Genomic DNA, 18,972 nt, shown 5'->3' with positions numbered 1-18,972 from the left:
GCTCAGTTGATGGAATAGTGTACAAAAGTGCTCGCTTCCGCAGCAGATATACTAAAATAACGTTAGTGTACAAAATTAATGACTATATTTGGTCTAGATTGAATAACACCAAAAATTATTTCAGAATGAAATTACCATATAAAGAAATTCTTACATAATGCCTAAACATCATCGGGCCCAACCTTCAGTTGGGCAACCACAATTGCATTGACTGTACCAACATTTCACAGTTATCAATCCTTTCAAGCTTGAAGCCATTCTGCTAAGAAAATGAGGGTAACCACCTCCTGAAAAACACCCAAGCTGTGTCTAGTCATAACAAGTCAGGTGGAAAATGGAGGTAATTATCCAGATAATCCAAGCAAAACAAGACAAAAATAACCCAATTATTTGTATACCTTCTGTGAAGTATTTCAATTGTTCTAAATATATGTAATTATATCAATTCTCCTTTTGGATGCATTTATTTGAAATTCTCCCCTCAAGTAAAATCAAACAAACAAAAACCCAAATCCTACAAAGTACATTACAATTTATAAAAGTGATTATTTGGTACAATAATTCCTCTGCTGGTCTATACTAATTTATGTACCAAGTAAATGCACAGTCTAGTAGTACTGAAATGTTGCACATCATCTACAGTCAGTGTTCTCTACTCATTTTAAATGATTCAGCTTTGCGCAGTGGTGCGGTATCATAGCCAATGAGGTTTATCAAATGATTCAACTGGAAAACACTTTGGGCAGGCATTGTCACATACATATAAAGATTATAAGTTTTGGAGTGAGTAGGTGTAAAATATGAGCTAACATTTTCAAGACACTGCCAAGTGATTTGGATGGTGCATTGTTCTGTGGACTTGGGGAGTCAGAGGAAAAGCAATTAGTGTGAATGGGAAGCTGGCTCACGTTGCCATGCTCCTGAACTTGTGTGTTAACTTGAGGGGGCTGAGGGGAACTCTGCAGCTGTGCTTAGAGCTGGCCATGGTCACAGTGGTTTTACGAACTGCCAGATGGAAAAAAGCACGACAGTTCCTGCAAGCAGCAAAACAGGATTGTTACATCAAGATAGGTACTACCTTGAAGTAAAGGATTACCACATAAAGATGAGTACAACCGTGTCAGTGAGCTGTTTATGTAAATACTCTACTCAATGACTCAATAAAAAGTAAAAATGAGAACCATTGTGTTCAGTTGTGACTACCTTGAAGAAAAACATATATCTTATTAATTTCTATATTTCAGTACAGAAGCTCCATCCCTAATTGTATTAGTTACTTTTCTCCTTGATGAGACAAAATACCTAACACCCAAATTTAAAAGGGAGAGGTTTATTTGGGTTACAGTTTGTATCAGTTTTGGTCCATAATCGGCTGGTGCCAAGGCACGATGGCAGAAGGGCAAGAGTTCAAGTCAGTGGAAGACAGAAAAGGCATCAAGGGGATTTAACAATGTCTTTCTGCTCCTTTTATCCAATCTAACCTACTGGGATTAGGGTGGCACCAAACCAATCACTGACATGTAGTGGTTTAATAATCACACACCCTAGCTGGGCATGGTGGCTTACACCTGTAATCCCAGCACTCAGAAGGTTGAGGCAGGAGGATTGCTATGAGTTCGAGACCAGCCTGGACTACATAGTGAGTTCCAGGTCAGTCTCAACTACATAGTGAGACCCTGTCTCAAAAAAATAACAACAAAAAACAAAACAAAACAAAACAAAATAATAATCACATGCCCTTAATCCCAGCATCATACATTCCAGATTCAGCCATTTCTGAAAGAGCATGAGACTTTAGGATGACATCTAAACACAACCCATAACACTAATAAACATGGATAATCATAACTGCAATTAAGCTAATTAAACAAGATTATTATTCCCTCCTAAAAAGGCATTGTCCAGCATGAGCAGGAAGTATTTACTAATGGCAAAAGAAGATTATGAACTAACTATATGCTAAGTGACATGGAGGACATAAAAGTAAATACTTGAGTTAAAGATTAAAAGCATGAAAGTATCACTCTTATTCAAAACTCTAAAATCAAGGATGTATGAAAACTTTGCAGTCTTCATGATGTTCTGATGAATCTCTCTGGGTATTGTTTTGGCATCAGTAAATGATTTTAGTACTTATCTCATATGCTTAGAAAAGAAAACAAAAACTTAACTTTCAGGTGTGTCCAACCTGCATCCTAGGGGCCATGTACCTGCTTTGTAATAGTTATTATAAAAATATTTCAAAAGGAAGTTTTATTACTTGTATACACTAACTATAGTATAAATGTTAACAATATATTTGGTCAAGACAACTCCTCATCACTCAATGTAGCTCATGTAAGCCAATAGGTAGGACACCTATGGAAGGGATATATAGACCATCAAAATTTAAATTTATGAAAATGATTTCATGGGTTGAAAGTTGAACATGGAAAACAAGGATCAGAACAAAAGATCTATTGCTCAAAGATCACATTTATTCTCTTCCAAATGATCAATAAATATGATAAAAATAATAATAGCTACTAGTAGTGCATACAATCTGTCATGTGGCAAACTATATTTTTATATGGCAACACAGCTAGATGGTTATGATTATTACTCCTGTTTTAAGAATAAAATAATCTACATGTGAGATTAAGTAACTTGTCTCAGATCATGTAGTTTGTACTACATAGCAGAGAAATTTTGGTTCATAACAGAATTGCCTGAGGGTTTGTGTCCTTAATTTCAACACTATATTGCTGTTTAGTAAATATGAAATATAATCTCTGTCCTCTATTTCTTTTTTTTTAAATAATGCATTGCCTGTGTGCTTCCTCAAATGTTGGAGAGGAAATGAAATCAAATATTTTGGTTACTGAGGAAAAAATTATTTTTAAGGACACATGACAGAATATTGTTATATAAAGTCAGTGACAACTAGCAAACAAGTGTTAAACATTATTTTACAAACAGGACAGTAAAAGAATAAAGGAAGGTCCTTTAAAGAAAAAATTACTTCTTAATAAAGTCTTAAAGGTGATGACTAAAATGGAAAAGGAAAAAGACAAAACTCGTTGTCCCAACATCTCAGAGAAAATGCAACCCTTCCAATCTACTCCACAATTTAGAGGAGAGGACAATCATGTTTACGTTAATTTATACCCTTAATGGTGTTCTGATCTTGAATAATAGAGCGATTGAAAATGAATTTGCTTTGGGTTCTCTGTATCATGGAAGTAAATCGGGATAAGGTAGTATATTTTTGCAGAGAGCAAAATATCACTTTTGGGGTGCCTATTCAGTAGTTTATGATCAGTGAGAAAGAAGCAAGAAGTGGGTTCTAGACCACCTGCTATTTAGGCACAAGTAAGCCTTATCAACAGTGCACCTGCTGAAGTCACCACAGTAGCAGTCTGGTCTCTAAATTCACTACCTTGAGTTAAAAGAGTGCAACTGACTGGAATATCTTCAGTGTGAATGAGTGGATAGATAGAGACAATCAACCTTCAATCCATGAGATTTTTGGAGAAACATGGTTGGGCAGCAGAGGACACTGTTAGGGGTCATGGAAAGACTTGGGATCTTACTTATCTTCTGTTGCTCAATGGGAGATAAAATTAACCTGAACAACCTAAAGAGTAACAAAGACTGTAGGATCATGGACAAGCTAAAATATTTTACTTTCATTTACCTCTATACCAACCGACGATCCCCCCAAAAAAAACAATTAACCAAGCTATGGAGAGAAATTGCATATGACTAATGGCATATGAAGCATTTGTGAGCATCTGAATTAACTTACACTGTAAGATCTTTTTCAACTAAAAGTCTTGTCACTGTGGTTCTGTACGATTATAACTGGTATATTATAAAAATGTGTGTCTCTGTATTATTATAACAACAGTGGTATATTATAAAAATGTAATCTTAACCAAGTTAAGGAAATCACTCAGTAATTTATTTTAAGTCAACAGGATTACAAGCTGCTTGGGAAATGAGTGCATGACATGTGTTATTCTATATTCTAGTACAATGCTTTTCATCTAGTAGGCCATCGATAAATAATTATTGATTAACTGAAGTCAGTGACAGACACTGCTATTTTTTCTAGCTTTGACAACAAATATACTGGTTTCCATAGCAACATTCTCAAACCCAATCTTCTGTAAAGTGCAGATGTTAGCAGTGCAGATGGTGAACTGCCTGCCACGGGGTGGCTGACTGTAACACCAAACTAAAGTCATGAGGTCAAAGGACATTACTTCTGAACTGTGACTAAAACAAGAAGTTTTCCTCATACTTTGAGTTCTCTGGGGCAGAAAGTCTATTTGTTTTAAAAACACAAGTAGACTTTAATTGATCATCACAATTATACAGCACCAGATGAGGCACAGACATGTAGCTTGCTGCTATCTATGTTCTTTTTCAGTACAAGATGTGCAAAAAAACAAAGAAACACTATTCTTCCTGATGATTTTAAGTAAAATGGACATTGAAGTCACATCTTACCTTAGTCAATATTATCTTAAGACACCAAATACAAGTAGTATGACTTTAAGAGGGCTGTGGAAAGGCAACAGCCTACTCATTTTCCTTGATCACAATATACTGTATTCACATACTAAGTAACCATAGTAAAGTCTTCCATATAAAGAAAAAGTGAAATACAACACATACTTTCCTTTTCTCTAATTTTACTCACAGAATAAAGCCCAAAATTTCTTCCATCTGTAAAGGAGTATGAGGAGTTTAATACAGAGCCTTATATTTATACAAAAGAGAAATCAGAATTTGTTCTGGTATTTTAGAAAGTTACCTGTATTTTCTGATAGCTATCAACAGTTCTCATTAAGCCAATGGATAAACAGAAAGAGTGTTGTTTTCTGTGTACCATCTTATGGGTGCTTTGCTTTAGAGATAAACTCACAGGGTGTGGTGGTGATATCTGGGAGATCTTGTTCTCTTTTTTAGTAAACATTGAAAAGATGGTAAGCAAAAAATGAGATGGCTTTTCTTATGGTAATTCCTCAGCAAAGGCTGTCACTTTTCCTTATCACTTTGCATGTGAGAATGAACAGATGGGGCTGTTTCCATATCTCTTACTTTCACTGGATCAAATCAAGATTTTAGTAAAATTTCAAGAAGGGTACAAAAGAGGAAATCACTAAGTGTGTGTATATATTGAGACATAATTCATCATATGACTTTATCAGATAAAGCAAATGAGAAAATCCTGAGCCAGTCATAAAAGTGTGTCCAACTTTAAGTGACTTGTCCTTAAGATGGATCTTCTGTAAATAATTAACTTACTGGATTTCTTTCTTTGCCCATTTGGATGAAAAAAAAAAAGGAATTATGTGTATGCACAAGACACATATAAACACACACACATGTATACACAAAGTCAGTGCCAAAAAGAAGCTTTACCCATGTTGAATTGTAGTAAGATGCCAAAATACAAACTACCAAAAAAATCAGGAGAGTTATTTCAAATAATTTGTTTGGAGGCGATTAAAAATTGGCAAGAAAGTATAATCTACTTTATGGCCATAAAGACTTCTATGTATGAAAATATCGGTCTTAACATTAAAAGTTTTTAATACAAAGAAGTAACTTAAAAGCATGTTGTAATATACATGTTAAATGCTGTTAAACTAAAAAAGTAGCACCTATAATAAGGACAATTCCCTTTCTTTGTCTTTGCTGCTCCTCAGTACCTGAAAAGAGGACAGCTGGGGACTGTTCCCCAAAAAGGAAGATGGGTCTGTCAATGGGAAGGAGGAAAACAAATCACAGGTGTTGGCATTAGTTCCCCCACCACTACTTTGTTTTAAAGGAATATTTCCACTACTTTGGTCCTAGGTCTCTGCAAACACAGCTTCACTGCCTTACTATTAAAAGCAATCTGCAAAAGAGCCTTAAAAACCCAGGGGTCTAATATCAAGTGAACAGTAGGAAAGGTGACCTTTCATTGCATGTGTTTATTAGAGGATCTGCAGACTCCATCTCAGTGTGGGCCCAACACTGGTAAGAGGCCAAAGGGGAGACGGTGAACTCTGTGCTTTTTTAGAGGTCACATAGTCAACTCAGAAAATTCAGCTGGAAAAGAACAAGAATGAAAGCTTGATTTTTAAGTGCCCGCTTACATTTCTTGTTAAAAAGAAGTTCCTTCTAGTAATTTTTTATTAGAAAACAACCAACCTATTACCAATTTAGTTACCAACTTTATCCATTAGATATGTTATGTAGAATTAAAAAAAAAAGATAAATGGTAACTAAAGCAGGTTAGAAACAAAACAAGACTAAAACAAAAAGATTAATTGGATATAAAAGAGTAAACCAAAATTTATTTTGATAGTGGTAATTCCTGTCTATTTTTCTGAAGTATATAATTTCATAAATAATATTTTATTTAAGAGAAATTTATAAGAAGAGAGAATATTTTTAAGGAAACCTCTTCATGCTATTCATTTACAGAGTGATATGAACTGATGGCCTGGCCATAAAGTCTGGTATGTCTACCATTTAACTACAAGAGAAAGCAACGCCAAGTATAGTTAAATATACAGATTTAAATTATCAGTCAAGTTTGTATTTCACTTAACACACACAAAAAGATTACTCCTGTTTGTAATTACTTCTATATTTGTTAGGAGCTTCCTGTCTTTAGGTGTTGATTTTATTCTTTCAATTAACTAGTAATCTCTGGTCTTTTTCCAAAGCATTAATATTTTAGACATTCTGTGAGTAGCCTGATGTTTTTCCCCAAAGCAACATTTTACCTACTTTGAATACAAAAACTAAAATTAAAACCAAAACAAAAAGAGCAAAAGAAGAGTGTTGCTAACACAAGTTAGAAATACTATTACCTCCTTGGCCCTGATTCAGTTTCTACCACACCAGAAAGTATGCAAACATGTTGCTGACTATGTGGCTATGACTGATTAATGATAGCCTAGCAAGGTTACCATAGCTAATTACAACATCATTCATCTAAGCCTGCATGGCCCACACCAAAAAAAAAAAAAAAAAAAAAAAAAAAGGCTCCCAAATGAAAAGGGGGAAAGAAAGCAAAGCTTTTCTGTAGCTGTTAACTTTTGAATAATCAACCTCAACAGAAAACAAATAGGATGAAACTCAACAACCAAATTGTGACTCAGGGATTCATCCAAGCAAATAACCTCAGTTCCTACGTAATTTTAACTTTGGTTTCAAGCCTACAGCAGAGACCTTCCAGCAGTAAGGAAACCTCACATACCTATGTGCTTTGTAGTCCAAATTCAGAGGCTACATCAGCAGCAAAAGCCATCCCTGGGCTTTAGTTCAGCCATGTGTGTGGTGTGAGTGTGTTTGTCTAAGATCAGATGCCAATACTTAAACTCACATTATGGGCACAGCAGCTACTTACACACTGCAGCCTAATTAAAGGAATGAACTTCCTCCTTCTTTATGTTTTCCTAAAGATCACTGCCATAAAGGGATTTGGTTTCCTTAAGAATTGAGAAAAATGTTCCCATATGTTTCCTTTCTGCAGTGGATTATTCAAAATCAGATAAAAAGAGTAACAATTTTCAACAATAATCTGTGACTAGAGCATATTTTCTGAGAACTACTGAAAATGAAGGAGAGAACTCAGTGTTTTGAAAATAATTATATTATAACAAACATATAATCATAATTTCCATTTCGGTTTTGAAGAAGCACAAACACACATGGAAACAATAAAGCATCTGAACCACCTTTCAAGTCCCCAAAACAGGAACCACTTTCAAATAGAAAGTAGCTCCTCTTTAAAGATTAACATGCAGAGGAGAATAAAGCTAATACCATTTAAACTCAAAACTTTAATCAGTGACTTTACATCTAGGTAACATAGATTACAAGAGTGACAACAGTCAAATTTAAAGTACCTTTTATCCTGAAACACTATTTAAATTGCATTTCTAAAATAATTATAACTAAAGAAATATTTTCTCATGTAGTCCTGAACACGAAATGGCAAATTTCAATCAGCAAGTACTGAGAAAAATTATCAAAAGGCACAAAAGAAATCTGCTAATTAATTGAGGAGACAGAAAAAAGTTGACAGGAGCATAGATTTGGATTCAGACTCAGCTTCGTATTAATGAAATTCCCCTGAGATGATCCTCACCCATTGGAGATAGAAAGGCTTGCTTTATAGTCAAGGAAATTGTGGAAGTATGGGGGTGACACAACACAGAGGACCTGGATGTTCTTGACAATGGATTTCCACTTCTGTGAGAACCCAAAGGAGTCTCAATTTATCTTTTGTTTGGGAAAATGTGATCCTGATAGAAATATGTGAAATGTCTTGTCTATGACTCACAGCTAGTTTAAATTCTGCAGGGTCTGGAAAAAGTTCCTTATGACTATTTCTCAAGGGACAAGAATTGGGCCAACCTTGAGTTAAGGCTGCAGAATAACTTTTAAAGACCAAAAGACCAGTTACTACTTGATCAAAAAGCCAACACAAGGACTAGTCAGGGAAAAGGCTAAAGTACCCTTCAAAACAAGTGTCTACACTAATCTGTCTCCTTTACCTATGGCTCTGTGTGCACATGATAGAAATAAAAACAAACAAACAAAAAACAGAAAAATCCACATTGTAGAAAAATAATCTCCTAGAGATTCTCTTAGCATGAGATTTACTTTTCACCAAATACATATATACTCACATGTTTGCTAAATGTGACAGAGGAGAGAAGAGCAAATTCATTTCTAAAATTTATAGGATTTAAAAGAAATTTCACCTACCTCCATTTTCTGGTCTTGGTTCCCTCATTAGATTTTTTTTTAATTGAGTTTATTGGTACATTTTAGGTATACAGTACAGTTACATTAATTATTAGGATCTTGTACCTCTACATGACAGGTCTTGGTTCTCATTATTTCCCTTTGTCCCTACCCTCCCTTCACCCCCTCTTCCCCTCCCCATTTACAAACACGTTATTTCCATTTTTTCATTTTCTCACATTTTTTTCTTTTCCCTTATTACTCTTCCCCTATCCGTCCCACTTTCCCTACACCTTTAGTCCTTTTCTTCCCATTTTACAATGTCAGTTATCTCATTAGGATCTTATGTACCCTTATAGTTTATCACACCAGAGAAACTATTCGGTATTTACAAGTGCGACTTATTTATTTCACTTAGGAGTATATCCTCCATATTTATCCATTTTCCTATGAATGAATCTAATTTCTCATTCTTTATGGCTAATGTTCCATTTTATAGAAAAACCACATCGTCTTTATCCAGTTTCCAATTGATGGGCAAATGGGCTGTTTCCAAGTTTTAGCTGTTACAAACTGTGCCACTATAAACATGGGTGCGCATATATCACTGTGATATGATTCTTTTAATTCTTTTGGAAAGAGACCCAGCAGAGGGATGGCTGGGTCAAATGGAACCTGTAGTCCTTCATTAGCTTTTAACTTACAGCTAGGTATAATATCTATTTATTAATATAAACTCTATCTCAATTCCAAAAGGATATGAGCTACTATTTTACAACATATAGTATTGAAAAGACAAGGATAATTTCAATTTACAATTAATCCCAAAACTTGAAAGAGCACTCTACTAGAAGCCAAAAGATGCAGATTCTAATTCCAGTTCGTTAAACACTTAGTTTTTAGACCTCAGAGCACACATTCACTTTAAGCTTTTATGTTTATAGGTAATATAATTTCAAATGTCTGAACAACTGCCAATCATCAAACTATATAATAGTGTCTTTCTAGATCAGTATTTCACAAAATTTCTTCAGAGAGGTGCATAATTCTTTTCAGTAGAGTTGGACTTTTTTGCTGTAGGACTTCTAAGAAGGATCTGAATTCTGTTTATTGCCTGCTCAACAGAATTGTAGCCCCCTTCCTTTCCTGCTAGCATAATCAATACTATTTGTCCATAGCTGGAGCATGAACAAATATTATTAACTAACTAGAGTAAAACATCTGTTGAGTCACTTAAATATATTCAGAAGAACCACAGGGTTCTACAGAGAAGACTTGGAAATTCTTGAACTATGTGACTTTATTACTCTCACTATTATGAGTGATTCTTTACTATTCCACCTGATGTTTAGGCTACTTTATCTCTTAAATTTCTTAGGCTAACAATTTCTAGGATGAAAGGAAATAGACAATGGCCAGTTGCAGAACTACGGAATCCTGTAGTGCTGCTATGATTTGCTAGTTGGGACTGAGTCAGGGTTCAGTCATTTGGCATTACATTAGAAAATAAATGGTAGGAAATAATTTAGATGAATGAGGTTGGAATTATGTGTTTGTCCACTTGATTTAAAACTCTTCTTACAAATTAAAACTATACCTCATTAGCTTATTCAGCATGACAATATGAAGCCTTTTAGGTGGGCAGAAGGTTTTTGATGTTTACCTGTGTCATCCATCTTTGTTGAATAAAGGAATACATCTTCTTTTTCATTTATGGCACTGCCTTATAGATGTAAACAAGGCTTTACAAAAAGGTTTGTATTTGAGTATCAGCTTAAAAGGTTCACATGAATTCAAGGGGTAAAAAAGACTCAAAGGAGCAATGCAGGTCAATGGACCATTACCTACAAAGACACAGAGATTTGAAAAAAAAAAAAGTAGTAAGTTTGGGAAATGGCAAGTAGCTCACAGTAGCTACAGGTTGACTGTGCAGGAATGGCCAGCAATACAGACAGGCCAAGAAGAGGATAGGCCATCCTATGGTGGAAAAGAAGGTTTAAAATTATACTGGACATTAAGTATATTTTGATCTCAGATACCAATAAAAGACACATTTTGATGACAGAATTACCCAGCATAAAAAATGTCTTGATGTCTAACATTCATTAAATATGTCTCTTCAGTAAGAAGAGCATAGAATAAATAGTGATTAATTTTGCCATTTTCTTGAATAGGCCTTAAGAGTGAGAAAAGCAGTGATAATTGAGATGTACTTCTCCTAAGCTATACTAGCAAATGAGCTCCTTCAGAAACAAAATCAGCCCTGGTGGCCTCTGGGAGATGAGTGGGTCCAATGAAAAGGCTAACAGCTCTGTGTACGATGACACCTTATGGGCACCCTGTCCTGATGAGGGCTATGTATTCAGTGATAGCATCTTCCAATTCTTCATCTAAACCGCACAGACAACATAATTGGGTTGCACTCCAGGGGAGCCAGAAGCATTGCGTGTACTGCCAACTGTATCGCTCCACCCTGAGTTACCTGCTGGTGATCCTTTCTTAACCTGGGACCAATAAGAGAAAAAGACAAGAGCGACCAAAATGCCTGTGTTGCGGTCTTCTTTCACTTCTCTATCTCTACCTGATAAAACAGGTAAATACAAATTTCCCTTCATTATTTCAGAAATGGAAAGTACTCAGTCTGCTACATCATGAAGATAAGGAAAGGGATAATTTTTTCCTATTATTTATCACTACCCAATGTCCTCCAGCTGATTCAGAGCAATTACTTGTATTATCTGGCCAATGAGTTTGGACATGGTTCTCAGGGCAGTGGGGAACGACTGGAGGTTTTCTAAGCAGGAGACTTATATATTCAGATCTCTGCTTCAGAAAGGTCATGCTGGCAACAGCAGGGACCGAAGAAGACAGGTGCTGTGAATGAGAGGTCAGCCCAAGGCCTGTGCAGTGATCTAACTGACGACCACACTCTGGCCTGGCAGAGCAGCTATGGACAGGGAAGCTAAACAGTGGACAGAGGAGAGAGTGCAGAAATACAAGGAGGAGCTTGAGATGATGCCAAGGACCTAGGCTCAGTGGGTGGGAGGCGACTTTTGTCACTCAAACATGAATGTTGACTAATCTTATCATTTAATTTATTTTACTGAGTAAAATGGGATTTGGAGTCAAGGAGTTTAGTCTTTCTGAGGTTTTGTTATATATTTAAAAAATAAAACCCAGGAAAGTTCTATCAATTTATTATTTTGTAAAAAGCATATTAGAGGCAGCATAATAAAAAGGATTCCTAACTTTTCCAGTAAGGTTCAAATCCTGGCTCTACCACCTAACAGCCATATAAGTTTAGATAAATTAGTAAATATCTGGGTACTTAATCCTCATTTCTTAAATAGAAGAAAATAATAATACCTAACTAAGTATTCTGAGACTAGAATAAAGTATTAAGAGTAAAGGATTTATTTTATTCAGTCCATTAACTTCAGCTCAGGCTCTGGGATGTAGTCTTCATTTAACAAATATTTTCTATCCTTGTCTAATAAAAAAACAATCAGTTCTGAAGGAGTCAAAAGTCCACTTTCAAAGGAGGGAAAGCTCAGATAACTTTCCTTTTGCTTGTATTCAGCATTATGATGAAAAGAGTTGCACAGGTGGCCCAATAGGTGAAAAATAACAACTGTAAAAGCATTGAAGGAAAACTCACAAAAGAAAGGTTGAAAACAAGTTCCCAGGCACAGAGAAACATTGAGGTTCAGCCTTTTGAAGCCCACAACACTTACTTGTAAGTAGAATATTAAAAATAAACAAGAGCAATTTTCTCCTTTGGCCTTCCCTTACTGACTAGTTTTCCTCTCATACTATTTACATAATGGGTACCTTTTCATACATTATGCAAATGAACAATGTGGCTGTGAGGTTGCTGAAGCCACAGTCCTGGCCCCAGAGGAAGAGCTGCTGCCCATCCCTCCACTATCTATGTTCTAGTAGACCACTTTGCTAGCCTGATTTCTGAAAGACAGACAAAAACCATGAAGACTATAGGTCATTAATTTTCCTTTCATTGGTTTTCAAAGAAAGAGTGCAGAAGCTTTTCAGAAAAATAGGAACAAAATATGATTATTTGGTATAGTCATACATAAAATCAACTTACTTGTATAGATTTCATTTGAAATGGTGAAAGTGAGTACTATGCAAAAATTTTACAATTCTGAGCACACACTTTGCTCCAAAAAATTCTCTTTGCAAAGTGAGAAAAGCCTGTCCTTCTGGCTTGAGAATTAAACTGTGATAAGTGTGTTAAGCAGCCTCAGAATGTTGTATACATATTCAACAGAAATAACAATTGTTTTATGTATCACAATATTACTGGATTTTTTCAAAAATTCCATGCTGTTAAATTGACCTAAACTTTAGGAGGTATCACCAAAATATATTATTTCTTTTTGAGTTGCAAATTGACTGAAATTTTAGAAGAATGTTTACTTTCTTTCTAGAAACACCTTCAAAACAAATATGAAAAAGAATTCTCAGCAAAATTGCCAGGTGAATTGTTCTTGTTTGAATAAACCAGCAGGAAAGAATTTCAAAACTAATTTCAAAATATTTTCTCTAAGGTCTGAAATATATATTGGAAGAAAAAAAAAACAGCTAAGGAAGAAAGTGGCCTTCCTTTCTAGTCTGGGTTATTTGATAAAGCACTGCTTTCTCCAAATGACTTTTTCAACAAATTATTTTTTTAAAATTTTATTTATTTAGTTAATTTTTATTCATTAAGTTTATTGTTACATTTCATATCCATCAACTAGTGACTGGTTAAGGAAGATGTGATTAAGGAAGCTTAAGAAAGATGTAGATTTTTAAATAAAATGAAGTACTGCTCAGCCAGAAAGAATGAGAAACTAGAGACATTGAAATAAATAGGACACACATGTGTGTAAATACCGAATAGTTTCTCTGGTGTGAGAAACCAAAAGTGCAAATGAGGATCAAAATGTATAACAGAAAATTTAAAAAGTGATCCTCATAGGATACCGGAGAACCTCATAATTTAGTCTTGACTTTTTCCTTTGTTACTTCAAGGACATGCAATTCAGATTCACCTTTAATTCAAGGGGGAAAAAAATCTACCTATAGTACTTAGCTGAGCTGCAGAAGCTGAAAAGAAATATTTTTTAAAAAGCACGGCAAACACGATTTTTAAAGAAAAAATATTAATAGGACACAGGTCATAAAGAAGCAACACAGTTGATAAGATTATGTACTTTCACCCAGGTGGACGATGCACATACCTAATTTCAGAGCAGAAGGGGTTACTTCAATTTCCCCACCGATTGGTCTAAATGCAGCCAGCTGGGCAGCCACTTCTGTCTCCAAAGCATCTGGGCTCTGCCGATCTGCAGGGTTTCCACTGGGGCTCTCAATCTTGTGGAGTGGTTCTTGTTCCTCAAACACAGCAATCAGCTACAAACAAGTCCAACAACACTAATTACTTTGTAGGACATGTATATCACAGAGACATTGTATCTGATTGATTGTGATCTTTATTTGGGTTTAAAGAATAAACCTCTGCAAACCTTTTTCTTTACTGTTACTATATCACAACTCTTGATTCTTCAATGCTATTATGTCTCCAAGCACCATGGCCAGGACATAATGAATGGTTTGTTCTTCTGTTTATTTAGTCTATTCCTAAAATAGGCAGCTAACTCTTTTCAAGGAGTGCAAGGACTTCCCCATTTGTTTTGCCACTTTTTGCCATTTTGACTAAAAGATTTTACTGTCTTTTTATTTCAAAAATATTCCTAAGGAAAATGGAAGCTAAATATGCACAATTGACAAACAGATTTAGTATAGACAATATACACTGAAAAACAGATGCAGTAAAAGTGGATATCTCAGTCTTGGAAAGCTAAATCACATTACAAAATCTCTAATTACAACTATCCTCCTAGACGATATCTAAATCTACACATGTGCACTCACAATGCATTGTTATAAACAGTCTGTTCTTGTCATATAGACATAGATATCTCATGCTTGTACATCCCTCTCATTTCATTCTTTTCCTTCAAACTTACTCTATGTTGAACAGTCGAAGTCCAATATCCTAAGTCTAAAGTGATATAAATCAGCACTTTTAACCTAATTATTCCCATCTCTATCTCAATGTTGTTTCATACGAGAGCTATGTGTATCATCAATATAAAAACTTTGAATTTTCATTTCTAAGTCATTTTCATTAAAAATATATATATTAAAATAGTTCTCCCTCTTACTCAGACAGAACTGCACAGATAGCAAGGGCAGAGGCTACACTTTTGGCTGGTTGAGAGCATCACCATAGTGAACTTCAAATGTTCCTTGTCAGCTGATAGAAAAAAGTTCAAGTGTGAACTCAGGCAGCATCTCAGGGATGTTACTCTCAATCCAAAAAGTGCAGTGTGAAAATTTCAAAACCGCTAGTAAACCTTTGGACATTTTTCATTCATTAAATAAAAAAACCTACTTATGAGTCAAACATTTACTTAGAAAAGGCACTTCAAAGCCCCATTTATAGGAGAACCTTTTTGGCAATGGTATTAATAACACAAGTGCTGGAATAACCAATGAAAACATCAAAAATTCCAACTTCTATCTTTCAAAAGAAATTAATACAATTACAGATATGTAAATTGGCTATTTAAAAATAATTTTCATAATTGACTACTCATTTCCAGTATGGAGACTTCTTTAATTGGAAAACCCAATAATCCTCTCACCACAGAAAAGAAATGCTTACTCCCAAGGCATTATTTTTAATTCTTGAAATTGAGCACATGCATTTTCTATCTTTAATTGCTAGCATTGATGAATTGATTTGAGATAAGACTTAAATGGATTAATAATGAAGACTATTCTGGTATAAAAATAATCCACAGAAGCATAAGTTTCTAATCATCTGGTCAAAATGAAAAGTTTAAGACTTTAAAACTTGAAAAGAAAAATAAAATTAGTATTTAAAATGTGACAAAAAAGAGAAGTGTTTTCATCACAATTCCTATACCACAAGTATGATTTTAATTTTGCATATTGGTGAATTCTAATATATATCTGTCATGTTCATTTTAATATACTAATCAAATAGGCTGTGGTATATCATAATGGCACTATGAACATATTGTATAAGAGTGATATCTTTCTTTTCTTTCTTGCCATGTCTTTAACCTTCAGTATAATTCATGTGCTTCAGTTGTTGGGGAAGAGAAAATAGTAGGATATCAGTCAGATAGAATATGAAAGATTAAAATTGAGATATTCGAAGATAAAGTACTATCTATCTCTTGTCATAAGATAATTTAACACTTCTCATACATTATATTCATATGAGTTTATAGTACATGTAGGAACAAGATTATAGCTATTTATTAAATGGTAAAATACAATGTTTTGGAGATCTTTGTCTTCTCAAGGTATTGGTTAAATAATGTCTGGCAATAATAGAATCAGCCCCCGCCCCCCACTTCAGTATTTCAGACCAATCTAGAATCATTTTTTCTTTCTCAAAATTAAACTATAAAAAGAAAGACTACATTGTAGGATGTTTGCAGTTTGTGGATGGAGGTCATATGCATTTTTTTGATACAGCGGTACATGGCTCTTCCTGCAGGTGACAGCAAGACCTGGATGCTCCCCAAATATCACACTATCTTTAGTTAGTGTTTAATCTGCCTTGCGATGCTATGATGGTCAGGAATTGCCTTAGCAGGAATTCCTTAGCAGGAATTGCCTTGGTCAGGAATTCCGCCTGATGAAATGGTGGAAATCAAGGCTCTACTCTTGGGGAAAGGAAAACCAGCCCCTGAATCTGTGGTGCCCCAACAACCAAGCTGTTCCCAAGTGCTGGTGGATAATAAAGACTTTCCATCTAGTCTGTATCTTGACTTCCATAACATACACAGACTTATGCTTGTTTTAACACTCAAAATTTATTGAAATCCTGTCCTATAAATTTTTTTACCTGGATCCCTCATTTCTTGAGGACACCTACATTACTGAGGAACAGAGTTTCTGAAAGATACTGTTAGATATGCAGTGAGTAGCATAAACCTCAATCTCAGTCCCTCAACCAGAAGGCACACTGGTTTCCAAAAGCATTCAGTGCATGCAAATAGCCCCAACCCCTGCCTTTAAATCCATTGAGAGTTACCTTTCTCTCATACAAGAGTCAGCCATAAAGAAACTTTTAATGACTCTGGGGGTTTCACCTAAACTTCTGTGGGACCTGGAAATCTTAGGGCTGTAGTAAACAATACCTCATTCAAAATACAAACTGACAGTATGTGATTTGGAGGTCTTCCTTGGCCATTGGTCTATCTTCTATCATGTCTTATATTCTCCTTCTATGATGGCAGTGTTCTCACGTCATCAAGCATAGTCCTGGCATTTCCCAACAACCTCATAACACAAAATGACCTGTCATATTGTTTTGTCACATGTTTTACTTCAAACAAAAGTGCTTTCTCCTTAGATCTGTCAGCACTTACGATGTAATCTCAGCTGGATACAGTTAGATCAGTCCATAAATAATGCTATCATTTCTTCCATCCAACCCAAACACAAAATTTCTGAGGATTCACTTACTCTAAAGGTACCAACCCACTTCTTGCTTCCCCTCTAAGACAACTCTGAAGGCACTACTTACACAGTAATTGCCAACCTTGCTTCCAATTTCCCATTCTTTACAGAAGCAGCTCTACTCAGGCTGTGACCACTTACAGCAACACCTCCATCAACAGTTTTGTTTCTATATAGGCTTCTGTCCTCTGTAGAGGAATATTCAACACAGTAGCCAGATAATGAGCCTTGTCTCATTATGCCTCTCTTCCAGTCAGACCCTCATAATACCTTTCTACTTTCCATGAATTGAAGAAAAAAACTCCACGCCCTTGAAGTAGCTATAAGGTCTGTGGTGCCCCAGTACCATTTCTGACCTTGTGTTCTGATTATACTTTCCGTTTACATGATGGTATCTATTTATACTACCATCTCTGTAGCCCTCTCAGGGTCTTTGTATTTGCAGTGCTTTCTCCCTGGAACAGTTTTCCACCAGATGGGTATCTCGCTCCTCAACCCTTGATATCTTTACTCAAATGCAAGCATTCCCTGGCTATATGGAACTTTGACATCCTCACTACCACCTGAAATCCCCTTCTTATATTCCTTATAGCACTCATCAACTCTGGGTGTTACACCTTTTCTTATTTGTTTCATTTCTTGCCTATCTCTTTATTTTACTAGAATGCAAACTTTAACAGTACAGCTAGTTACCTTTGTCTCTATTGTTGATAATTGTACCGCCATTGGCTAAAACAGAGAAGATGATGTAAGAGGTGCTTAATGTATGTGTATTTGCTGAATAAAAATAAGTGAAATAAAGAAGGAAACTAGATTCTAAAACCTAATATGTCAACAAGAGATACCCAGAATTTCATGTTTTCAGAACATTCAACTTAAAAAATTTAAATGAATGTGGATCAGTAACCAATAATTACCCTGTAGTTGTCTAAATATCATCATCATAAATATTGTTGTTTTGCTTTTAAAATTATGAAGAGACTTCTTATTTTCTACTCAAGACTGGGGAAACTGCTTCTACCACATCATACTCCAGAAAAGGAGTTTATGCATCTTCTAGCTCCTTTTCAGGTTTACTTTGAAAGGAAGGAATCAGCTTACTTGGTCTCTGATAAACAGAAACACTAAAGTAGGGGTGGAGGGCGGAGGAGGTGGCAGGTCAGTAGTTTGGCTCCAGGCACTCTTTCCCACCTTTGTTCAAGAAACCACTTGGATTTATCTACTGTGGAGCTCCTAGGGGTAGCCCCCAAAGTAGCTTAAAAAAACTATGAATAAACCTCCTGATAAAGTGTAGGCATGGCCTGAAATGGCATGTCAGAAGCTCAAAACTGAGGTACTTCATTTTGTTTTACAAGATCATGAAAGCTGTATGTTCTATTTTCTAGCACAAAGTCGTGCAGTGTTTATTCTATGATTTTAGTACCCCTGTTTGAGAGGTCAAAATAGAGTGTATTTCTCAGGAACACACATACCTTTAAGTTAGAAAAACACATGAAAAGAAATAAACAAATGTGGTATATATAAATTATTCTCAATAACTGTATCTCAGTTGCCATTATGGAGTGGAATTCTCAATTTAAAGCTTAAGAAACAGCATTGTTATACACAAGTAACTCCTTCCCCAGGGATATCTAGAAGGGAATAAGGATTCTCTAAGAGAAAATT

At 35.4% G+C, this 18,972-nt stretch overlaps 1 protein-coding gene across 1 annotated transcript in view; it reads right to left on the bottom strand.

The window, feature by feature from the left end:
* Nucleotides 1-18,972, bottom strand: part of Pard3b (par-3 family cell polarity regulator beta) — a 1,085,411-nt gene that overhangs the window by 611,386 nt on the left and 455,053 nt on the right. Inside the window, exon 7 of the mRNA XM_033763978.1 lies at nt 13,983-14,154. Within this exon, the coding sequence (XP_033619869.1) occupies nt 13,983-14,154 (172 nt within the window). The remainder of the gene's footprint in view (nt 1-13,982; nt 14,155-18,972) is intronic.

Source organism: Fukomys damarensis, unplaced genomic scaffold, assembly GCF_012274545.1.
Source record: "Fukomys damarensis isolate Sample0158 unplaced genomic scaffold, DMR_v1.0_HiC HiC_scaffold_16, whole genome shotgun sequence".
NCBI lineage: Eukaryota > Metazoa > Chordata > Mammalia > Rodentia > Bathyergidae > Fukomys > Fukomys damarensis.
Note: the sequence above shows the minus strand (reverse complement) of the source record. Positions and strands in the feature narration are given on the sequence as shown.